Raw genomic sequence first — 24,178 nt, 5'->3', positions numbered from 1 at the left:
TTCAACTTTAATAAGTTTTTCAATAAAAATTATTATTAGATAAAATTTAAGAGTTTATAAATAAAAAAGGAAATTTTAGGAATATAATTGAATTTGTCCAAATGAAGGTGTTCCATTTCGTTACGAGGGTAGATTGGTAATTTGAGAGTGTGGAGAAAGATGACGCGATGTCGGTCTTATTATCTCTCACCTGTCCTCTGTTCAATTCTACTTGCCTTCTCTGTAAAGTCGCGATCCATATTCTGCAAATGCAGTGTTAGAGAGAGAAGAAGAACAATTTCTATTACTCTCACTCTTCACTCTAAACCCTTCTTCTCTACCTCTGTTTCGAATTCCTTTAACCATTTTGGCCCTTTTTGGTGTTTGGCTCGATTCGGGTACTCATGGTTGCGAGATAGATAGCTAAAATGTGTGGGAAAAGCAAGGCGAATCATCATCACTCTTCAAGAACTCTCGTATCCCGGAAATGGACACTCTTCCTTTGCTTGGCTAGCTTTTGCTCTGGAATGCTCTTCACCAACAGGTTTCGAACTCAGATTATTACTCTCTCAAATGGGTTTCTTGTTTGTTTCTCGATTTCCTGCTTACTTTTCAATTCTGCGATTCTTAAACTATTCTGCTGATGTTTGGGAATATTGTGTTCTTTTCACCACGTTTGTTGGTTTGCCCAGATGATCCAAAAGGACGCGTGTTCTGTGATTTTGTTTTCTTCTTGTTCTTTTCTTCTCTCTCTCTCTCTCTCTCTCTCCTAATAATGAATGGGGAGTTTGGTGGGTCTCATGTTTGCTTCCTTTTTCTTGTTCTTTTTTTGATTCAATTGATTTGGAATTAGTATTACCAGCAATTGCATTTATCAATACTCTTCCCATATATGAACAACTTGCTAGACTGCGGTTGATATCACCACAGAATTTCCAGCACTTCTAATTCTGCGGTGAATTCTATTCTATATTCACTTTTCATTTTGAAGCATTGAGATAGATGTAACTTTCCGAGATCCCACGTTGATTAGAGAGTGGAATGAAACATTTCTGGTAACCTGTCTCTAGCAGACATGTTTTAAAAATAACGAGACTGGTGACGATATGTAATGGGACAACACGGACAATATCTGCTAGCAGTAGGCTTGGACGGTTATAAATGGTATTAGAGCAAGACACTCGCCAGTGTGTCAGCGAGTATGTTGGGCCCTCAATGGGGTGGATTGCGAGATCGCACATTGATTGGAGAGGGAACGAAACATTCCTTATAAGGGTGTGAAAACCTCTCCCTAATAGACGTGTTTTAAGAACCGGGAGACTGATGGCGATAAGTAACAGACCAAAGCGGGCCATATTTACTAGCGGTGGGCTTAAGTTGTTATAAATGGTGTCGGAGTCAGACACTGAGCAGTGTGTTAGCGAGGACGCTAGGCCTCAATGGAGTGGAGTATGAGATCCCACATCGGTTAGAGAGGGGAACGAAACATTCTTATAAGATTGTGGAAACCTCTCCTTAGTAGACGCATTTTAAAACCGTGAGGTTGACAACGATACATAACGGGCAAAAACAAACAATATCTGCTAGCGATGGGTTCGATCAATTTTCTTTGGAACTTGAAGATGGTTATCACCACAATGAAATTTGTTGCAGGATGTGGACTATTCCTGAACACAAAGACATGGCTCGATCGAGGTCCATAGAAGCCCAAGAATTGAAGTTAGTATCAAGGGGCTGTGATCTAAAAACAGTAAGCATCTCCAGATTTCTCTTGCTTCAACACCATAACGAACCTGCCTTAAAATTCTCTCCTCCTCCTCCTCCTCCGCAGAATGAACTCAATTTTTCATCAAAAGACATCTTTGGCAAGGTTTTTAACACACACAACGCCATACAGTAAGTCCTCTAATGGTGTGTGGGGGATAGTTTTACAATAGCTATACCTTACTTACATGGCGCTTAAATGCAGCACATTAGATAAATCGATATCCAATTTAGAGATGGAGTTAGCAGCAACCAAGGCAGTTCAAGAATCAATCCAAAGCAGCTCACCTTTATCACAAGATTCAAAGCAAACTGATACAACTGGGAGAAGAAAGTATTTAATGGTTATAGGAATCAATACTGCATTTAGCAGCAGAAAAAGAAGAGATTCTGTTCGTGCTACCTGGATGCCTCAAGGTTTGGATTGGATTCGTTCATGATTGTTCATTAGTTTTGGCTGATCTTTGTATTAATCTGTTCTATTGTTTAGGTGAAAAAAGGAAGAAGTTGGAGGAAGAAAAGGGTATCATTATTCGCTTTGCCATTGGCCATAGGTTGCTTTCTTATACCTCTTCGTATGCCCTTAAATGTTAGGTTGGAATTAGGTGGCGTTGAATAATGCTTAGTTTTTTGGGGAACTTTGCCATCTTCTTAAGAAAATTACTAGATCTGAGTGTTCTTGTTCTGAAAATGATGGAGCTTCTGACAAGTATATGCTGCTGTAGTTGTCTATGGGCTCTAAGTTAGTGAGCATTTGGTTACTTAAACTGCTGCTTGGTTGCTTTTAATGGAAGCCAAGGCTTGTGAATACTTGATGTTATTACTATTTGAGTTAGGCTGAGATCTTGTCGTTTTAAAGCCGTGATTGTTACAAATGGTATTAGAGTCAGACACTTTGTGGTGTTCCAATGAGGACGTTGGCCCTCAAAAGGAGTGGATTGTGAGATCTCACATTGGTTGGAGAGGGGAACAAAGCATTCTTTATAAATGTGTGGAAACCTCTCCCTAATAGACGTGTTTTAAAATCGTGAGGCTGCGGTGATACGTATTAGGCCAAAACGGACAATATTTGCCAATGGTATCAAAGCCAGACACCAGGCAGTGTACCAGCAAGGATGCTGGCCTCCAAGGGGGTGGATTGTGAGATCCAAGATCAATTGAAGAGGGAAACAAACCACTTCTTATAAAGTTGTGGAAACCTCTCCCTAACAGATGCGTTTGAAAATTGTGAGGCTGGTAGTGATACGTAACGAGCCAAAACGGACAATATTTGCTAGCGGTGAGTTTGGGCTGTTACAAATGGTATAAGACACTAGGCGATGTGCCAGTGAGAACGCTGGCCCCCAGGGGAGTGGATTGTGAGATCCCACAGTTGGAAACGAGAAGGAAACCTTCTTTATAAGGGTGTGGAAACCTCTCTCTAAATCATGAGACTGACGGCAATACGTAACAAGCCAAAACGATCGGAAATTTACTCAAATTTGATTCACAGCTCATTTGAGTCAAATGGGTAGCAATCTTATCTAAACAAGAACACTACGCCTTTGAGTGGCTAATACCTATTTTCCTTCAAATGGCTTTCATTCTTATACAGTGCTACACCAGGAGGCATTCTTGACAGAGCTATTGAAGCAGAAGATAAAAAGCATGGAGATTTCCTTAGGCTGGTAATACTTTATACCCATCTTCCATTGTTTCTTGAATTCATAGAAAGCCGCTGTTTGTTTGACAATCACGACTCTCCACAATGGTATGATATTGTCTACTTTGAGCGTTAAGTTCTCATGGTTTTGCTTTGGGCTTCCCCAAAAGGGCTCGTACTAATGAAGAGAGTATTCCTTGATTATAAACCCATGATCATTCCTTAAATTGGCCGACGTGGGACTTTCTTCATCCAACACTGTTTACCTCCTTTATGAACAGGATCATGTTGAAGGCTACCTTGAATTATCCGCCAAAACCAAGATATACTTCGTCACAGCCTTTTCTCTATGGGATGCAGACTTCTACGTCAAAGTTGATGATGATGTTCATGTAAACATCGGTATGCTAATTCAGAGGCCACTTGTAGCATCAAATTGAAATTTCATGTTTTTTCGGTTAGATGAACACGATTTTGAGCCTAAGCTCTCGTGGCTTTGCTTTGGGCTTCCCCAAAAGGCCTCATATCAATGGAGATAGTATTCCTTGATTATAAATCCATGATCATTCCCTAAATTACCCGACGTGGGACTTTCATCCTCCAACACTTTCTACCCTTTGGCACAGGAACGCTTGGCGAGACACTAGCCAGACATCGATCCAAGCCACGAGTATACATCGGATGCATGAAATCTGGCCCCGTCCTTTCGCAAAGGTGAGGCATTTTCAGCTTCCCCTTCCATTTTTGCAGTCAATATTGAGCTGAAACTGGATGGAACATGATGGTGATGCAGAGGAGTGAGGTACCATGAGCCGGAACATTGGAAGTTTGGAGAAGGTGGAAACAAGTATTTCCGACATGCGACAGGACAACTATATGCAATATCGAATGATTTGGGTGCTTACATTTCAATGAACCAGTGAGCTTCAGACAAACACTTATATGGTCTTTCATTGTGAGACTATAGATTTGCACAAATGTTTGTTAATTAATTATATGTTATCTCTGTCAGGCATGTTTTACACAAGTATGCTAACGAGGACGTCTCATTGGGTTCATGGGTTATCGGTCTCAATGTCGAACATATTGATGATCGGAGACTCTGCTGTGGCACTCCACCTGGTAAATTAATAAAAATATTCATAAATTTTGTTCTCTGTCTCAAAGTTATTCATAAACTTTCACTAATACCTTTAAATTAAAGTCTAAGTATTTTGTTTCAAAAATACTATTTATTTTTTAATAATGTTCAAAAATATCCTTAAAACTTTTTAATAGTATTTCAAAAATATCCTTAAATTTTAGTTCAACATTTTAAACGGTTCAAAAATATCTTTGATGTTGGTGCTACGTCTAAAAAACATTATTGAAATTTTATGTTAATATATAGACTAGAACGGTCCGCTAACATTTCATAGCTTATCTCCAAGCTTAACGTTTATTTTTAAAGTTTATGAGTATTTTTAAAATATAGTAATAACCATAATTGTATTTATAAATTTTTTAAAAAAATTTAAATGTGTTTTTGAAGATTTTAAAAAGTCATATTAATAGTTTTTTTTTGGTAAGAGTATTTTTTATTTATTATTTTTTCAAAGTAATTTTGGGACTTTTAAGATATTATTAAAACTTTTAAAAAATTTATTTTTATTAATTTAGCCATTTTTTTAATGCTTATTTTTGGAGGTAAGAAAAAAAGCTAGGATTTATCCATGGAAGACGAATTTGAGATTGGTTCAGAAGTCAAATCCAGTGTTTATCGGCCCCCAGCTTCTTCCAATCCCTTGTGTTTTTCGGCGTGGAATCATAATTAGAATCGAATAGAATTCTACCTGCCCTGTTGATTTGCAAATTGTTTTCTGGTGCAGATTGCGAGTGGAAGGCTCAGGCGGGGAACATTTGCGTTGCTTCGTTCGATTGGAGTTGCAGCGGCATTTGCAGATCTGCCGATAGGATTAAGGAAGTCCATCGACGGTGCGGAGAAGGTGAGAATGTACTATGGAATGCCACTTTCTGAGATACTGCTTCGACTTCTTCCACACTGATCATGAATTTGTTTGTTCACGCTGTTTTCTGCAATAGAAGCATGCTAATCTTGTACGAATACACACAGATTTCACATACCTAATAGATTGATAGAGATTTAACATAGCAAAATTCTTTGTGGCTATGAGAGGCAATGTGTAAGTTATTAGCGCTCCCCATTGTCCTGAAGAACATGATAATAAATGCATACTTTTAAGAGCAATATTCCAGTAGATTCTTCTCAAGAAACCCTTGGAAACAGATCAACTTGGGTATGAAAAGGAAATTCCCTCCATAGTAGTAAATAGTAGTTTATGTTCTTGTGTAGTTCTGCTTTGCCTGCTGAAAGACAAAAATGGTGTTCATACAGTTTAAAGCATTACTAGAACCTAATTTTGGAGCAGAAACTGAAACATAAAAACAGGAAATAGAAGAGAAAACAAGACAACATGTTAGAATCGAGTAGAATTTGAGGGAGTATCTGTCTTTAAACCTTCTAAAATAGACAAAATCACGACGAGATGAGCATGGTTGACTTGAGTATAGCTTATCTAGTTAAGACATATACTCCCGAACAAGAAGTTATAATCAGAAGAACAAGGAGAATCTTTGTCTTTCAACTTATTAGCAACCTCACTAATAAGATCCGGAGACTTTGAACCTTCTAAAGTAGACAAAATCATGTCAAGATGAGCATGGTTCACTTGAGTATACCTCATCTAGTTAAGACATATGCTTTCGAACCAAAGGTTATAAGTTCAAAATTCCTCTACCCAACTTCATGTTATCAAACTAAAAACAAACCGAATCGTGTGGAACATATGAACATTGAAGTCATTTTCCTCGTCACTTTCAATAGTTTAAGAAAAAAACACATATTCTCTTATGAATAAGACTCTTAGATTGTGGACGATACAACACGTGATATTGGCACGGCTCAATAAAAAAGAAGAACCCAAGTGAAACAGAGCACTGCTTTCTCATTGAACCGAACCAACATCTCGTTGAAATCAACAAAAAAACCATAAAAACTTACTAAAATGCAAAACCCCAATAAGTTGGAAACGAATTGCAGGTGCTGGAAAAAGATTTAACTCCTGCAAACCACAAAATCTGTTCCTTTTTGAAGAGATACACAAAGATTGAAAAAAACTTATAAAGAGAAAACAGAGGAAGTGGTTAAGAAGGCTTGAGGGAAGATCCAGAAATAAAGAAAAAGAGCAAAAAGTTGGAGAGAAAAGGGTGGATGATGCATTAATGAAGAAGCATTAAAGCTTCAAACAACCAAAGCAGGAAGGAGGTTGGAATATTAATTAAAGAAGGGGAAACAAAGGGGGCAGAGAGACAAATGTGGGGAGGCATTGAATGAGGCCATTTATAAATGATGGGCAGAGGGAGAAAATGGAGAATGTAAAGGGATGTTTGGTTCTGTTCAATCGCCATTAATGTCGATCTTTCTTTACTCTCAGGAAGGAACACCCTCTCTGTGTGTTTGTTCGTTGCTCAATTCAATTAACACACTTTCTTTCTTGTTTCTTTTTGTGTTTTATAATGTTTTTTTTTTTTTTCTTTTGGGTAACGTGTGGCTTAAGGATTCTAGGCACGCCATTAATGGAGGTTCTTTCATTTCATTGGAAGGTTGTTGACAAATTTATTGCTTCTATATGATTTAAAGCTGTTTCACTTTTGGATTTGGAATCCATTTGAAATGGTTTTGAAAACGAATTCATTCCATATAGAATACTTTAATTTAATGTTTGGATTAGGGAAATTTTGTTAAGATTAATGAAATTTGTAACTAGTAGATCGGAATAAATGTAATTATTAATTAAGAAAATTAAATTGTTACAAAATTGGAAGTATCTAATTTAAATCTTTTGGCTTTCGAATATAGAAATTAAAGTATATTTCACAATCATTTGTGTGAGATCCCACCCATCGGTTGGGGAGGAGAACCAAACATTTTTTTTTTAGAGATTACACGCAGACGCATTTTAAAAACTTTGATGGAAAGTCCGAAATGGAAAGTTTAAAAGAGGACAATATCGGCTAACAGTAGACTTAGGTCCTTACAAATGATATTAGAACAAAATATCGAGCTGTGTTCCAGTGAAGAGGATAAGCCCTAAAGGGGGTGGACACAAGGGGATGTGTTAGCAAGGACATTGGCCCCTAAACGGAGATGGATGGATTGGGTTCCCACGATTGAAGAAAGGAATGAGTAGACGCATTTTAAAAACCTTAAGGGAAGGCTGGCTTAAACCGTTACAATTTGATTTTTTGTTTTGTTTTATTTTTTAATAGTATTTATCTTTATTAAAGCAACATTTAAATTTTTAGTCATTTAGGAAATCATATCATAAGATTTTAAAAACTATTTTAAAAAATATTTATTCAAAATTGACAACAAAATAAATAAACTTGAAGGTTAATAATTAAAAAATTATCTTAGTTGTCATAATATTGTTTTTTAACCTACAAATATCCGAAAACTCCAATTTTTTGGGCTCGACCCGAACATGGCTTCCACCTCGACACCAGAGCCCATAAGACATGAACTGGGCAATCTCCATTTGAAGAGATAAGTTTGTGCAGGTCCATTTCGAGAGCTCGGGGATTCCAGAAGGGCCCGAGTAAGAGGTTAAAACGACTACGGGAATAGCGATTGGGATCGGTGTTCGGGGCTGGGTAGATATTCATTGCATATATTCAACTTGAAAACGATTTTTCTCATTCTGTCTTGATTTCATTCATCACAGAGCGTCTCTCGGTGTCTTTTCATTTGGTACTCAATAATTCGATTCCGTTGCCACGCCGATTTCGAAAACCCCTGTGCTCCTTCTTTATTCCTTTGATTATCTTTTGGCTGCAGGAGGCTTTTCATTCGATGGCAAAAAGCTCGTTTAAGTTGGAGCATCCCCTGGGTTAGTTTTTTCTTTTCTTACGCAAATCGAGGGTCGTATTTTGTGGTTTCTGTCAAATCTTTTGAGGGATTTTTCGTAGTTTTGAACACGCAGTTCGATTTCATCGCTTGATTCATTTAATTCCTCATACGCTATAGTCGAAATGATTGGGTTTATCCTTTTGTTTCTTGTAATTATGGATTCACCGAATGGTTGAGTTCTGATCGGGATGTTTGGTTATGTAAGGATCAATCTGTGTTCTGGTGTGGGTCTGTAGTATCAATCTGTGTTCTCTTTCATTGATAATTAGGAGAGGCGTAATGTTTTATATATATTCTTAACCCTTCCCATTACATGTGGGTTTGTATATTAATTTGATTGATGAGATTCAAACCCAAATACTTATGTTTCATGATGAACAACAAAAGATTAAAACAATTGATCAAGCTGTATGAGGGAGTTTTTTATAGAATGTTTATTATAATCTACCAGATCAAATGGAAATAACCTTGGCCTGATATTCATACTCTCGAATAAACTCTAGAGAAGATAAGAAATTAACTTGAAATTTGAATTGACATTATGAACATTCCAGAAAGAAGGCAGGTTGAATCTGCTAGGATCCGAGAGAAGTATCCTGACAGAATTCCGGTATGATATTTGTAATTTATGAATGCTTGCAATTGTTTGAGTGTTCTTGTAATACGTACTTGTTTTAATGTCTGTCGGTTAACTGGTTTAGGTGATTGTGGAAAGGGCTGAAAAGAGTGATGTTCCAGAAATTGATAAGAAAAAGTAAGTTGCTCTCCGTTTTCTTACTAGCTGACGTTTCGATTTTATTTAGGATTAACTTGTTACTTTGATGTGCTTTCCAAATCTATAAGTATCTTTCAAATGGGAAGTAAAACGAGCGAATTTTGTGAATGCTGAAATGCTGTTCTTTATAGTGTTCTAGATTGATGGTGACGTATGAATGTTTTCAGTATTGCGAATGTTTTTCGAGGTTTAGTGTTTCTCGAGCGTTGGTCACTAGACCATTTTGTAACTATGACATTCATCTAGTTGTTTTGGAACGGAGTTCTTTTTGTAGTTAGTATTGAACTCTTGCTTTTCTGAGGCTTGTTTCTTGTACGCCCTTGTATTGCTTCATTTTTTCTATGGAAGTTTGGTTTGTTATCCATAAAGAATAGGTCTTTCAAGTGTTGTATGGCTTGTCTTATTGAGTCGGAGGTCAATATGAAGTTATTATATTGTTGTTTGTACTTTTGAACGTTTTCTTGGGTTAACGATGTTCTAGCTATTTTAATCTCCGTATCACGTTCAAAGGAATCAAATGTAACCACATTGAGATTGAATGGAATATCAATATGTTCAAAACAATGTTGGCTAGTGGGGGCTAGTGGGGGACGTGGATTGATAGATCTCTATTTTTGTTTCGAGTAGCGAAGATGACTATAGATTGTGTAGTAGAAGAACGATGCTGTTTGAGGGTCTAAAAGCGATGTTTCTGAACCTGAAAATGGATAATATCGAGAAGCGTTGCAAGGATTTGATAACTAGATGAGCTATCGGTGCAGAAAACCGTTAATGTTATCTATAGGAAAGTTATGTTACTGTCTTTATTGATTGCAGATATTTAGTCCCTGCTGATTTAACTGTGGGTCAGTTCGTGTACGTGGTCCGAAAGAGGATCAAGCTCAGCCCTGAGAAGGCCATCTTCATTTTTGTGAAGAATATTTTGCCCCCTACCGGTGAGAACTTGTACTTTGGGAATGTGTTCTTATCATATTTTGTGCATAATCTTCACATTTATCATTTTTCTGGTTCTGAACGTTTGTTCGGTCGGTCTGCAGCTGCTATGATGTCTGCAATTTACGAGGAAAACAAGGATGAAGATGGTTTCCTGTATATGACCTACAGCGGGGAAAACACGTTCGGGGCGTGCTGAAACACAACAAGACTTGGAAGGTCTACATAAAATGGGAAGGAGAAAGGATCATATTTGCTCTTCTTCTTGTATATTCTCCTCACCCCCATCAGTTGTCTCTGTGTTATCCCTTCAAATGCAAAGCTTTTCTGTATAGTTTTATTTTAACTAACTAAAACCAGTCCTATTTGCGCTATTCAAAAGTCATGTTGTAAATAATGGGAATTCATAACAGTTTGTGTCTAAATTGTCGTTTGAAGCTCGTCTAGTTCGATCGACAAAATGCAGGAAATTGGGTTTGTTTTCACAGAACTACAAAAATATCCAGACTACAATTTATGTTAAAGAAAAAAAAAAGTGTTCAAAAGGGAGAATTCAAGCATATTGAGTCATTTGGAGACCTTTTTCTGGTACTGATTCTTGACCCATTTGATGCCTACTGAAGTTCCAGATTTCACTTTTTGAGCACCAACTGCTGCAGCAGACTTGGCCTTCACAAATCCAGCTGAGGCTGCTGCCTTTACATCTGCCATCTTCTTGCTACTATTGCCATTGCTGCTCCCTTTCTTCGTCATCGCCGTGTTGTCATCGTCTTCGACTCCATAATCTCCCGAACCCCACTGATCAGCCCAGCTTGGTGCTTTGCTCCCCATTTTCAACTATCATTTTCAAGAAATTATTGAGCATGACACAAAACTAAAGACAATCTTGGCGAAGAAGTAACATAACTGAGGCGTTTGACTTGTGATTGAATTTGTGAAATTGAACTTACATTATATGAAATTCATGTATCTTAGAATGTGTATTTGTTAATCTTATAGATTATTGTAAAACCATTTCACAAACAATGAACATCAAAAAAAATAAACTCACAAATTAACTATAGATTATATGAACCCAAATTTCGATACTGTTTTTTGGACAAAACCAAACATGTACTGTCCCACAAGAATCTGGCCATAAAGCATTGAGAAAAGGAAAAAAATAAAAAGTCGAGAAGATCCTTTTGTAAGAAATCACAGTGGATCAAAGTCACTTTCATCAGATGATCAGAGCATTGGCAGCAAAACAGATATAAATCATTTTCTTGATTAATCAAACAACTGAGCAGCAAAGCCCTAAAATCCCTTTCAGAATCGAAAAATCAAACCAAACAGACACCAGATTCAAATTAATCAACCAAAAAACAACAAATTACAGTGCAAACGTCGTATTCAACGATCGAATCGGATATACATACAGCTTTTCACAAGACAGAACCGTCCACCAAAAATCAAGGAACAATCAACAATCAACAATCAAATCAAACTGAAGAAATCAGAAGGAGGAAGCTCAACGAACGAAACGTGCGCAAATAGAATTCAAAAACAGAGAAAGAAACCGCGATGCGATTGGATTCGAATCGATCGGAGGGAGTGAAAAATACCTTGAAATTGAAGTTGAGAAGGAGATTGGTAATACGGGGCCCAGAGGAATGAGGATTGACAGAGAGAGAGACAGAGGCTTGAAGATGAAGAGTGTACTGAGCGGGCAGTAATGGCGTTGTGGGGTCGTCGACTTTAGTCGGTTTCCAAATTACAAGCTGTATCTACTCCTTTACACCTACCTTCCACGGCCTGCCTTACTTTCTGTGCCAAATATTACTATTTTATTAGTCATTTATTCTCACGCTAAAATAAGCATTTTAAAAATTAAAAGATTACAAATAATTATTATACTCAAATTTAGATATTCAAATATAAATTTTTAAATTTTTGTTATATATATTTCAACCAGAGGTGAATATTCAACCATATCTAAATTAAATATTAAAAATTTCTTAATTTGAATTTGAATTTGATTTTGACCTTTAACAAAATATAAAATATAATAAAAAAGAGAGATAAAAAGGTATATTAATATTTGATGCACAATTAGTTGGGTTACCTAATTAGAATTAAATAATTTTATGAAGGGTGAAATAAAAATATTTAAAAATAATTATTTTAATGTACCAAAACTAGGTCTTATATTATGATGTGACTGGTGCACTAATGTTATAATATTTATAAATATAATTAGACCTTTATATATTTAATGGTTTGATTAGAATAGGTTGAGCTTTCTCTATTTTATTTATTATTTCTTCGAGTTATTTTATTTTATTTTATTATTATTATTTTTGAAGCCAAAATAATTATAAATAAAATTGTTAACCTTTAATTTTCATTTGGCTTTAAAATATATGTTGCTTTGAAATATATGTGGAAGTTTATTATATAAAATTATTATTATTTTTTTTTTGTTAATATTTGTCACGTGAAAATTTGAATATCTAACCATTCAATTAAGGTTACAATGCAAGACCCATTAACTACCCTATAAGAATAAAATATTTAAAAATTTATTAAATATAAAATTAAAATTTAAACGAATTTATATAATATTTTTAAAGTTTAAACATGATAAAGAGGTTAATAATATTTTCAATTTATAATTTAAAAGATTGATATGGTTGATATAGATGTTGAGTACGTGGAGGAAGGCGTTGGGCGTTGGAGTTGAAGTTGGTGTGTTTTGGTCATCTAAGTTGCTTAATTTTCCAACTTAGTATTCGAGAAATTAGATACACCCATAATTATTGTGAAATCTAGGCTGTCCATCCCACTCCCCTAACCCACATCACCCGAACCCGAAACGTTATAGATTTAGACTGTTTAATTAAAGTATAAATAAAATTTGATTCGATAAAAATATATTGTATAATCGAAATCATTTATGGTTAGAATGATAATTGATATCTTATTTATTAAATTAAGTTTGTTATTGATAAAGTGATAATATATATTTTATTTTCTTCTAAAATTTAGAAAATGTAATTCCAGAAAATAAAATATATATTTAATTAAAAGAATACATAATAATTGTCAAACAGTTTTTGAGGGAAGTGTTTTCAAGTCTTGCTTATAAAAGGGAAAAAAAAGAACTAAATTTAATTATGAGTCCGCAAAATTTAATAGTTGTGTTGTAGGAGGGAGAAGTGGCGGCGCGTTCGAGAGGAAGGGTGGCGCGTGGATGAAATGAAGAGGTTTACGGCTGAAGATGAGTTTTGAAATTGGATGAAGGTATTGACTCGTCTCAATTTGAAAGACATGATTAAGAGAAAAAGGATGCATTTTTGAGAAATTATTAATGGTTTAGCTGTGTGTTTTATGATTGAGCCGCGTCAATATCTCGCCTCAAAATTTTGCTCTTCTTTCACCTGTTTCAAGGTAATTAGACGAGGAATTAAACTTTTAATTTGAAAACTAATAACCGTATTTATATTTGTAATCTAACTAACATTTAAGAGAGTAGTGTCACGGTCATGCTCGTTCAAGGTGTATTGCTCATGACAAGCCAAATCATGTCTTTTCATATTTAAGTGTTTTACTTTTGTATTTCTAAGAAGTACGACGTTTCAGCCAAACTCTTTACATCTTTTCATATTTCAGTGTTTTACTTTTCTATTTTTAAGAAGCATGACGTTTCAGAAATATCATGTCTAGGCGTACCAGACATGAAATGTCTCAGAATGTACTATAGGGGATACGATTAGTTGTCTGCTTCTCCCTACTTATACACTGTGAGCCGTTGTTATTTCTCTCTTACTTGCTTATATAACGTCTCTTTAAAAAATCTTTCTTTCGAAAATCTCTCTCTACCTTCGTTTTCTAAAACCTTCCCTTAAAACCAAGGCCAGAGGCTCGAGCATACGTCGTTTGGTCGTAGGCAACGCAAGAACGAATTAGCTTAGCTCACTTGTCGTTGGAAAGTGAATGCCGCACAATCGCAAGTCCGCTGCCATCAAAAGTGCGATTGTGACAAGTAGCATGCATAATTTGATATAAAAAAAATAGCATTATGGGTTGAAAGATTTCTTAATCATTTACAATTATAGACTAGAGAGATTAGATCAATTGATTGTTGTGCGCCGAAAGCGGAACAAATGTACTCACAACACCAATGAACGAAATTACACAAAGAGACACTAAGATATTTACGTGGTTCGGAGAGAAGAAGTTCCCCTACATCTACCGGTAGCAACCAATTACTAATAATCAAACTGTTACAAGGGAATGCCTCACTGTCACATTACAAATACTCACCCATGTGTCACTCAAGAAATACAATGTGACACATCAAACTTTCTCAAACTTTGATATCAAGTTCCGATATCAACAACCTTCTAGACACACCCTTTGTACACATATAATTCAGGTAGAATATTAATAAAAAAACATTTACTAAATGAGGATTTATAACTAAAATAAATAAGATATTAATTAAAATGGTTATAAATTAAACCAGAAAATTAATATTCATATATTTGGAATGAATTTAATTACTAAATTAAATAAAAAAATTTATGACAATTTACCATTAGTTAGAGTTTAAATATGAAAATAGGAGGATGATTCTGCATAAATAGAGGTTCCGAGGTTGCCTGACCTCATATCTGAACCTTACCACACATAATTAACCAAATCTAGATGGAAGGGAAGCTGGATGAGTTGCTTCAATCTCAAGCACATGTTTGGAACCATGTTTTGAAAATTTTCAACTCCATGTCTCTTAAATGTGCTGTTGAATTGGGCATACCGGATGCTATCCATAGCCACGCCCAACCCATGAGCCTCTCTGATTTAGTGGCGGCGCTTCATATTCAACCTTCAAAGGCTCAACACCTTGGCCGCCTCATGCGCCTCCTCGTCCATTCTGGCTTCTTTGATGCGGACGAGCAAGAAGACGTGAGATACAGCCTCACGCCATCCTCTCGCCTTCTCCTCCGCCACACCGACACACACACTCACACCACTTTCCAAATCACACCCTTCTTGTTTCTGAGTTTGGATAAAACTACAATAGCTTCTTTGGGAGCTTTAAGCGGTTGGCTTTGTAGGTCAGAGGATGACCACAACCCCAGTGTCTTTGAAATGGCAAACGGGAAGCCCGTATGGGAGTATGCTGCTCAGGAGCCAAGTCTTGCCAATTTGTTTCAACAGACAATGGCTTGCGATTCTGAAATGATTGGTAAAATAGTGATTGAGAAGTGTAGCGGTGTGTTTGAAGGGTTGAAGTCATTGGTTGATGTTGGTGGTGGCACAGGCGTTATGGCCAACGCTATTGCAGAGGCCTTCCCGCACATCACTTGCTCTGTATTTGATCTCCCACAAGTGGTTTCCAACCTACAACCAAATGTAAGAAACTTGAGCTTTATTGGAGGAGACATGCTTGAATCAAAAATCCCTCCCGCAAATGCTGTTATGCTCAAGGTAATGTTCTTATATTAACAAATTAGATTCGTTTTAACACTAAGTTATTAATGGATTTTGATAATCAGTGGGTGTTACACAATTGGGATGATGAACAAAGCATTAAGATATTGAAGAAGTGTAAAGATGCAATTCCAAGCAGAGCTGAAGGTGGAAAATTGATCATCATAGACATGGTGTTGGTAAACGAAGTAGAAGACAGGGATTCCACTGAAACTCAACTGTTCTTTGATGTATTGATGATGGTCAATCTAAACGGCAAGGAGAGAAATGAGAAAGAATGGAAGAATCTGTTTATGGAAGCAGGTTTCAGTGATTACACCATAGTTTCTAAGTTGGGTTTAAGGTCACTTATTGAGGTGTACCCTTAACTCAAAGTGTTCTTATTTACTGCTTAGTTATGCTTCTTGTTGTTATGGGTTCATAGAACTTGTAGTATGCATTTCAAGAATAAAAAACCCTTGTCCTCTTTCGCTTTCGCGCTTAAAACGCATATGTTAGAGAATGATTTTCACACCCTTATAAGAGATGTTTCGTTCTCTTCTCCAATCAATGTGGGTGTTTCTCCTTTACTGGCACACCACCTCATGTCTACTCTCCTTTGAGGAATAGCTTCCTCGTTGGGCCCCGAATGAATGTGGATTTGGTGGGGTCTCACATCGATCAGAGAAAAGAACGTAAGATTTGCTGGCGGTAGCTTGGTCTGTTACATATTTAAACAACAATTAGGACCAACTTAGAAAGAGGCTCGGATTCAAATCTTTTTTTTTTTTATTTTTTCCTTGTTAGTTTTTAATTTTTTTGAATTTTGGGATCGCACGTTCGAACCGGCAGGCGAGTGAGGCCTCTCAAATATCATGAATCTCTCTAAATTCCCCTCCACAAATTTGAAAAAGGTGTTATCCGAAACCTATTTCTTCTCCAATTCTTCCCCCTTCCTCTATTTCTCTCTAAATCTCCGTCGATCCTGATAACCCTCACCGACCTTTCAAACATCATGCTATTAAATCTCTCTTCCTCTTCTTATTCTCTCAGTAAATTTGCGAATTCGAGGTCACCCTTCTCAGATTTTTCAGTTAAGTACAGAACCCACTTCTCTAAATCCCAATCTTCTTCTTCATTATGTAATTCTTTAACGTCATCGGAGCTCAGTTTCAAGAACAGACACCATATCTTCTGGGAAAAGAGCAAAATCCCATGTCGGAGGAGCGGCGATTTCAGGCTGTGGGCTTTTGCCGGAATCGATATTGGAAGTGCTCAGTCGGTACTCGAGGCGGCGGCTGTGTTGACGGCCATCATTGTCGTTCACGAGAGTGGCCACTTCCTCGCCGCTTGTCTACAGGGTATCCATGTAAGTAAATTTGCAATTGGTTTTGGTCCAGTTCTTGCAAAATTCAACAAAAACAATGTAGAATACTCTATTAGGGCTTTTCCTCTTGGTGGATTTGTGGGTTTTCCTGATAATGATCCTGATAGCGATATTCCAATGGATGACGAAAATTTGCTTAAAAATAGACCAATATTGGATAGAGTATTAGTGATTTCTGCTGGTGTTATTGCTAATATAATATTCGCATACATAATCATCTTAATCCAAGTCTCGTCGGTTGGTTTGCCGGTTCAAGAGCCCTTTCCCGGCGTGCTTGTGCCTGAGGTTCGAACCCTTTCGGCTGCTTCTCGAGATGGGCTGCTTCCAGGGGATGTAATTCTTGCTGTTAATGGAAATGAACTGCCAAAATTGGGTTCCACAGCCGTTTCTGAGCTTGTTGAGGCAATTAAAAGAAGCCCCAATAGAACTGTTCTTCTCAAAGTTGAAAGAGGGCAACAGGATCTTGAAATTGGGGTCACTCCAGATGAGAGTTTTGATGGAACAGGGCGAATTGGGGTTCAGCTTTCACCTAATGTAAAGATTTCAAAGCTTGTAGCGAAGAATTTCTTGGAGGCTTTTAGCTATTCTAGGAAGGAATTTTTGGGTCTGTCATATAATGTTCTTGATAGCTTGAAACAAACTGTTCTGAATATCTCTCAGTCAGCCAGTAAGGTTTCTGGTCCTGTGGCGATTATTGCTGTTGGTGCTGAAGTTGCAAGGTCCAACATTGATGGGCTCTATCAATTTGCAGCTGTGCTTAATATTAACCTTGCTGTTATAAACCTTCTGCCCTTGCCTGCTTTGGATGGCGGCTCGTTGGCTTTGATCCTCATTGAGGCTGCAAGGGGAGGGAGGAAGTTGCCTCTAGAACTCGAGCAGCGAATCATGTCGTCTGGGATCATGGTTGTTGTACTTCTTGGGATGTTCCTCATTGTCCGAGACACGTTAAACCTTGAATTTATAAAGGACTTGTTATGATTAGACAATGCTCGTTGTACTTCTTGGGCTGTTGTTCTTCATCATTCGAGACACGTTAATCCTTGAAGTTATGAAGGACTTGTTATGATTAGACGATGCTCGACGAAGGGTTTCGGTTGGTGTATCAGGGCAAACTCTGTTGATACTCATAATGCTTTCATGTGGTGGTTGGGTTCAGCTGAGATGGAGATATAGAGAGATCATTTATATCAAAATGGAACACATGTTCTTATCAGCTTTGTGTACTCCCTTCAAATCAACATCTCAAATATACAAAACAGCTTGTTTTTGTGCATAGTTCATGTTGCTTCAATCCATGTTCTTCTGCTGCAGGCGAAGAGAATCAACGTATGAGTCACTTTTGACTACACCTTCGAGGTTCACAATTCTTTGTTCGATGTTTGATATTTGAGGATTCTATTGACATGGCTAAGTAGGGCATGACTCTGATACCAGGTTAGGAATCACAACTTTGAGTATGATATTGTCCACGATAGTATGATATTGTCCACTTTGAGTATAAGCTATCATGACTTTGCTTTGTGCTTCCCAAAAGGCCTCATACCAATAGAGTATTCTTCGCTTATAAACCCACGATCTTACACTAAATTAACCAATGTGGGACTCATTCTCAATAATCCTCAACATCGACGTGGGATCTCACAATTCATCCCTTCTCCCTTTGGGGTCGAGCGTCCTCGTTGGCACTCGTTCCCCTCTCCAATCGATGTGGAGCCCTTCAATCCTCTCCCTTCGGGGCCCAATGTCCTTGCTAATACGCTACCTGGTGTCCACTCCTTCAAAGTTCAGCCTCCTCGCTGGCACATCACCTGGTGTTTGGCTCTGTGGTAAAATTTTCGTGTACGGATGACGATAAATGCTGAAAAGACCATGATAGGGTAGTAGATCACATTGAATAGTAGTGATAAGTGTTTCATTGCATTTTACTTCAGGTTTAAAAATTATGTTATTTATATCTTTTTATTTTAAAATTAAATATGAAATTGCATGACTTTATTTTAAGGGCATTTATTATAAAATTCTGCGACTATTTTAGGGACGTTACAAAAACAATATCTTTACATTAAGAAAATAATTTAATTAAATTACAAGTTTAGTACCTAATATTATATTTTAAGAAATTAATTAAAATTTAATTTCTTTTCTATTAATCTCTAAATTTTAAAAATATAAAATAAACTTTTCACGTGTTGAATAATTTTTAAAATTAATTGATTTGTTGGACAAAATATTAAAATTTGTTTTTGAGACAATTAAAAGATTCCAATTCTTTTTTTAAAAAATTAAAATAGGCCTAAGATGTATGGGGAATAGCTTAAAAAATACACCCACCGAAGAACATTCCCATCGGACGTAGGCTATTGTGGCCGTACAGTCACAGACCACGACCAGGTTCACTGAACCTCAGACCCCATTCCCCCTTTATTTAGATCCATCCAAACAAGTTTCAGGAGAAAAAATTCACTGATCCTTTCTTCTTCTTCTTCTTCTCGCCACAATGAGGTATTTTCGATCTTCCCTTTTTTGCTCTATTAAATAAGATCGAAGTATCTGAAAATGCTAGTACATTTGATATGATTTTTTAAGATATCCTGTTTGAATGCTGAAATCCTCGCATCTACTGCTTGAATCTAGTTCTTTTGTTCCTCATTCAATTATTTATTTTGTTCTTAAAGTGGAAAGGAAGATCACGATGGTTTGGCTCAGGAAATTAAAGTGTTCATATCGTATGGAATTAAGATCTTGTTTCGGATTGATCTGTTTGGAGATTTCATCATTTGAACCTAATAATTAGCTTTCTTCGAGTCTTTTCCTATAAAAATGCATATAAACTCCACTTGAATCCATCCTCGGGAGCCAAATGCCCTAATCTTGACTAAGATACGATGTCCAAAGGTGTGTGGATTTTGGACTGAGATTTTATTGCTCCGATCTCTGATGTTTAGCTACTTTTAATCCTTCTCAGTTCAACAATTTGTTCTGCTGTAAATGGAATTTTATCTTCTTCCTTTTGGCTGTTCGGAAACAATTATCTGATTCGTTGCTGCTTAAGATGTCTGTATCATTTGGTTTTCTTCAATTCGTGTAGAAGATTTCTGTCAAAGTACAAATTAAAAGAGCATTGAGCCAAGCAATTTTGTGTCGAATTTAAGGATTGAGATAAATAAGAACCAAAGTTTAGAAATCAAAACATGATTTCTTTCATTTAGATCATTGTTATATATATATGTGTGTGTGTATATATATATATATGGACTCCAAATAGTTGCTTGTACAGTACATTGGCTAATTATTGTCCATGAGTGCAGGTAGAGTAGCTCAACATGAGGCATTCCTTTCTTCTGGCAAAAAAGATGGTCTAAGAACGATGCCAATATTCATATTTCATGAGACAAACAACTTTTTCTAGACTTCTTTTCTTTTTCAAACCAAAGATAAACAGAATGGCTAGTTTGGACTTGGGATTTGCATAATTTCTTGTAGCCATTTGCCTGCTTTCTCATTTATGCTGCTGCTCTTGAGTTCAAGCCATGTGCTATCGTGGCCTTGTCGTGGCGTCAATGACCCGGGAGAGCAAGATCAGCAGGGGCAATTCGCCCGGTCTGGTCGCTCCTCCTGCAGCAGTGTGATCGTATAGCAGAGCAGAGAGAACATTTTGCTGTTCTTGGAAGAGTTCCCCTATTGAAACTTCAAATGCTTCACTTTGTAGTGGTCATCATGCCCTTTGGCTGATGATGTTCTTATTTTCATTGGATTGTTTTCAATAAAAGCTTCTGGTTTAGTCTCTTTGTTGTGAAAGTTGCTTCCAGTTTCAAAATAAAAGTGATTTGTTCGTTTAAGTAAATATTTATTGTTCCTTTTAACTAACTTATACAAGTTAGAACAACTATCTTCATGGGTCTAAGACCTTCTAGGCAAAATCAAAACAACATTCATTCAAAATTTAAGGAAAAAAAAAAAAAAAAAAACAACATTTGTCCAAATTAAATTATAAACTATTACACGTTCATTTTTAAAGTTAAATTATAATTCTTTAACTTTTTAGTATAAAAAAAAATAGTGATTAAGCTAAACAATAATAAATGGATGGTGGGCTTTAAAAGCGTGCTAGGGAAGGTTTCTACACCCTTATATAAATGGTGGGTCGTTCTCCTCCTCAATCAATGTGGGACATCACAATCCACCCCCTTCGGAGTTCAGCATTCTCGCTGGCACTCTTTCCTTCTTCCAATCGACTTGGGACCGCCTCCAAATTCACCCCTTTTGAGTTCAGCACTGGCACACCGCCTCGTGTCTACCCCCTTCGGGGAACAGCGAGAAGGTTGACACATCGTCTGGTGTTTGGCTCTGATACCATTTGTAACGACTCAGAGAGGACTCTTTCCTTCCTCCAATCGATGTGGGACCGCTCTCAAATCTACCCCTTTTGGGGCCAGCGTTCTTACTGGCACACCACCTCGTGTCTACCCCCTTCGGAGAACAGTAAGAAGGCTGGCACATCGTTCAGTGTCTGATTCTGATACCATTTGTAACGACCCAGATCCACTTGTCCTCGTTGAGTTTTCCTTCCCAAATTTCTTACTCTCGAACCTCTAAAAGGAGGGAAGGAGGGATTTAGGAGAAAAAGTTGGTAATTAATTATTTCACTTTTTTTAAATAAAATAAATTATTCCAACATCAAATATTTCACGTGACGTAAGTCACGTGGAAGTGGCCGAGCCGCCGAAGTAAATAAGAATACAAACATTTACCATAATAGCTTGTTGGGGTTGTTTTAGGCGTCTTCTGGGAATGAACGTGAAACGCAGCGTTTGGGTGGTCCCCGCAACTCATATCATGGGTTTTCGCGCCCGCAATCACAGTAATTATAACCACCCCCTTTCCCGCCGATCATATCACAGTCATTCAACTTCAACGCATCACTCATTCCCCATTTTTATTTTGTTCTCCGTACTTTGCTTTCGCTGCAGGTCGTTTTTTCACTGCAAAGCTGCGCTGTCGCTTCTACGCCTACTTCTTCTTCTTCTTCTTCGTCTTCTTCCGGCTGATCAAGCGTGCGTCATCCTCCGAACCGGAGAATAGAAGAGAAGAGAATCGCAGCGTTTCGTGGTTCCGATGAAGCTTCGTCCTCGTAAACCGACCTCCAATATTTTGATCCAAGGTACGGCTTCGATTTTGCGCCTCTTTATTTCTCGCATGCTGTGTATTTATAAAGAATTGTGTTTATCGAAAACCTAATGTTCAATTGGCTAGAAAACGACGAGGTATTGCTGTAATTAGTCCATTGTGGCCTTATAGGATTTAAGATTACGTTTGGCGTGTTTTTGAAATGAAGTGCTTGAGTTATTTGATAGTTCTGTGCCGGTGGAAGTTCTGTCCAGACGTTGTGAACTTCTTGAACTGGAAATAAGCGATCGTCGCCAAACAAGGAAGTATGGCGATGATTTTAACTCCATTGCGGCACGGTAGGATTTAAGATTGCGTTCAGCGTGGTTTTCAAAAAAATGTTTTGGTTTTTTTGATACTGTTGTGGCGGAGGAAGTTCTATTGAGATGTCATGCGTTTTTCGGGCTAGAAATACACGAACTCTGCACAGTCTGTGTTCTGCGTTCTTTGTTTCCTCTTCTTCCCACTGTTTTTGGGGGGGAAGATCGATGAATTGTGAAATAGCTGTGTGGTTAAATTGTTATGTTATTGGAGCAGGAAACGCAGATGGTGATGCTTCTGATGAAATTGACGTGTCGTCTCTTTATTCTGACAGTGAAAGTGAAGGTATTGTGCTTTTTTGCGCTGTAGATGTTTAATTACGGTAATCCTGGTAAGAAAATATGTCTCAAGCTGGTTCAGTCTGGTGTCAAATATTTCTTTACAATTTTTCTCTCTCTCGTTTCAATGGTGTATGTGCATGTTTGTTCAGTTAAGCGAACTCTTTCCTCTAACAATCTCTTCAATAATATACTTTTGTTCACGTTACCATTGCCTACAATGCCTTAGGTTTTACTTGTTTACCTGACTTGTTATTTCGTCATGAACAAAGAAAATAACTGGGAAATGGCTTTGGACGTTAAATCACGAGTTGACACTTTTAACTGGGCAGATCCTTCCTCGAGTTCTGAGGACTTTTGCGAGCCTTCAACAAAGAAGTCTAGAGCAAAGAAAAAGAGAAAAGGTATTAAAGAGGAGGGGCCTAGCATCGAGCAGGAAGTGTGGAGAAAAGTAGGTAATGATGAAAACCCACACAATCAGACACCAGAAGTTATCCCCGTCCAGGGTGTGGTTGATATAGGGAAGCCAAAGACCAAGTACTCAAGAAAGAAAAAGCAAAAACCTATCCTTTTGTGGGATGTCTGGGCGGAAGAACATGAGAGATGGATCGATGAAAACATTGAAAAAGATTTTGATATGGCTAGTCAAAATGAAGTATTGACTGAAGCTGTTGAAACACCCTCTGCACTTACGATGCCCCTACTACGGTATCAGAAAGAGTGGCTAGCTTGGGCACTGAAGCAGGAAGATTCTCCAGTTAGAGGTGGGATACTTGCAGATGAAATGGGAATGGGAAAAACCATCCAAGCAATTGCCCTGGTACTTGCTAAACGTGAACTATCTGGAGCTGGACTAAGGAGACCCTCCCCATACCCAAGTTCTTCCAAGGACTTCCCTTTGATCAAAGCAACACTTGTGGTATGTCCCGTGATTGCTGTAAGCCAGTGGGTAAGTGAGATTGATCGTTTCACATTAAAGGGAAGTAACAAGGTGCACGTGTTCCATGGTCCAAAACGAGCACAGAGTCTTGAGACTTTATTTGAATTTGATTTTGTTATAACAACATACTCTGTCGTTGAGGCTGAATACAGGAAACATTTGATGCCTCCCAAGGATAGGTGCCCTTACTGTAGTAAACTATTTTATAAGAAGAATTTGAAGATTCACTTGAAGTACATTTGTGGTCCTGATGCTGTCAAAACAGAGAAGCAGGCTAAGCAAATAAGAAAAAGGCCTATTCAGCCACAAATATCGAAAGGGGAAGTATCTGCTAAAGATAAGAACAACAATTTTCATAATAGTGGCAGCCAGAAAAGCACTTTTGGACAGACAATGGGGCAGCATGAGAATGATGAAAACCCTTGTGGGAAATCAATATTGCATTCTGTAATATGGGACCGTATCATTTTGGATGAGGTGAGATTCTAAAACATCTGGTTTCTTTTTGTTTGTTGTTTGTATTTTTTTTTTTTTTTTTTTTTTTTTTTTTTTTTTTTTTTTTTTTTTTTT

At 37.3% G+C, this 24,178-nt stretch overlaps 5 protein-coding genes and 1 long non-coding RNA gene across 9 annotated transcripts in view; 5 read left to right on the top strand and 1 right to left on the bottom strand.

Moving 5' to 3' along the window:
* The first annotated feature begins 176 nt into the window (after positions 1 to 176).
* Positions 177 to 6,628, top strand: LOC111448367 (probable beta-1,3-galactosyltransferase 2). The gene is made up of 12 exons (XM_023087922.1): positions 177 to 523; positions 1,633 to 1,729; positions 1,811 to 1,875; positions 1,949 to 2,160; positions 2,234 to 2,297; positions 3,338 to 3,410; positions 3,667 to 3,787; positions 4,012 to 4,099; positions 4,179 to 4,304; positions 4,398 to 4,507; positions 5,254 to 5,370; positions 6,486 to 6,628. The coding sequence occupies exons 1-12, from the start codon at positions 408 to 410 to the stop codon at positions 6,554 to 6,556; spliced, it is 1,260 nt and encodes a 419-aa protein (XP_022943690.1). The 5' UTR covers positions 177 to 407; the 3' UTR covers positions 6,557 to 6,628.
* A 1,451-nt stretch (positions 6,629 to 8,079) lies between these two features.
* Positions 8,080 to 10,532, top strand: LOC111448369 (autophagy-related protein 8c). Of its 2 annotated transcripts, XM_023087926.1 has the most exons (6): positions 8,080 to 8,195; positions 8,283 to 8,334; positions 8,909 to 8,964; positions 9,056 to 9,108; positions 9,946 to 10,064; positions 10,167 to 10,532. In XM_023087926.1, the coding sequence occupies exons 2-6, from the start codon at positions 8,298 to 8,300 to the stop codon at positions 10,259 to 10,261; spliced, it is 360 nt and encodes a 119-aa protein (XP_022943694.1). In that variant the 5' UTR covers positions 8,080 to 8,195; positions 8,283 to 8,297; the 3' UTR covers positions 10,262 to 10,532. The 2 variants fall into 2 exon arrangements, with proteins under 2 accessions (XP_022943694.1, XP_022943693.1); XM_023087925.1 differs by having other exon boundaries at positions 8,190 to 8,334.
* LOC111448370 lies at positions 10,524 to 11,877 on the bottom strand. The gene is made up of 2 exons (XR_002711425.1): positions 11,667 to 11,877; positions 10,524 to 10,899 (listed from the first exon to the last, which is right to left on the bottom strand). It is a non-coding gene; the product is annotated as an uncharacterized LOC111448370 (long non-coding RNA).
* A 2,886-nt stretch (positions 11,878 to 14,763) lies between these two features.
* Positions 14,764 to 16,012, top strand: LOC111448368 (probable O-methyltransferase 3). Its single transcript, XM_023087924.1, has 2 exons — positions 14,764 to 15,534; positions 15,603 to 16,012. The coding sequence occupies exons 1-2, from the start codon at positions 14,827 to 14,829 to the stop codon at positions 15,903 to 15,905; spliced, it is 1,011 nt and encodes a 336-aa protein (XP_022943692.1). The 5' UTR covers positions 14,764 to 14,826; the 3' UTR covers positions 15,906 to 16,012.
* Positions 16,013 to 16,308: 296 nt separating this feature from the next.
* On the top strand, positions 16,309 to 18,267 carry LOC111448141 (probable membrane metalloprotease ARASP2, chloroplastic). Its single transcript, XM_023087585.1, has one exon. It carries the CDS (start codon positions 16,532 to 16,534, stop codon positions 17,879 to 17,881), a length of 1,350 nt encoding a protein of 449 aa, XP_022943353.1. The 5' UTR covers positions 16,309 to 16,531; the 3' UTR covers positions 17,882 to 18,267.
* A 930-nt stretch (positions 18,268 to 19,197) lies between these two features.
* LOC111448500 (DNA repair protein RAD16) overlaps positions 19,198 to 24,178 on the top strand; it is a 10,703-nt gene continuing 5,722 nt past the window's right edge. Inside the window, exons 1-4 of one of the 3 annotated variants that reach the window (XM_023088158.1) lie at positions 19,198 to 19,405; positions 21,874 to 22,064; positions 22,607 to 22,675; positions 23,001 to 24,085. In XM_023088158.1, the coding sequence (XP_022943926.1) occupies positions 22,019 to 22,064; positions 22,607 to 22,675; positions 23,001 to 24,085 (1,200 nt within the window). In that variant the 5' untranslated portion in view covers positions 19,198 to 19,405; positions 21,874 to 22,018. Of the gene's footprint in view, positions 19,406 to 21,538; positions 21,765 to 21,873; positions 22,065 to 22,606; positions 22,676 to 23,000; positions 24,086 to 24,178 lie in introns of those variants that run through there. The other 2 variants (XR_002711441.1, XM_023088157.1) reach the window with 2 other exon arrangements.

Source organism: Cucurbita moschata, unplaced genomic scaffold (genome assembly GCF_002738365.1).
Source record: "Cucurbita moschata cultivar Rifu unplaced genomic scaffold, Cmos_1.0 Cmo_Scf00010, whole genome shotgun sequence".
Lineage (NCBI taxonomy): Eukaryota > Viridiplantae > Streptophyta > Magnoliopsida > Cucurbitales > Cucurbitaceae > Cucurbita > Cucurbita moschata.
The sequence above is the reverse complement of the archived record's forward strand: the minus strand, read 5'-3'. Positions and strand labels throughout refer to the sequence as shown.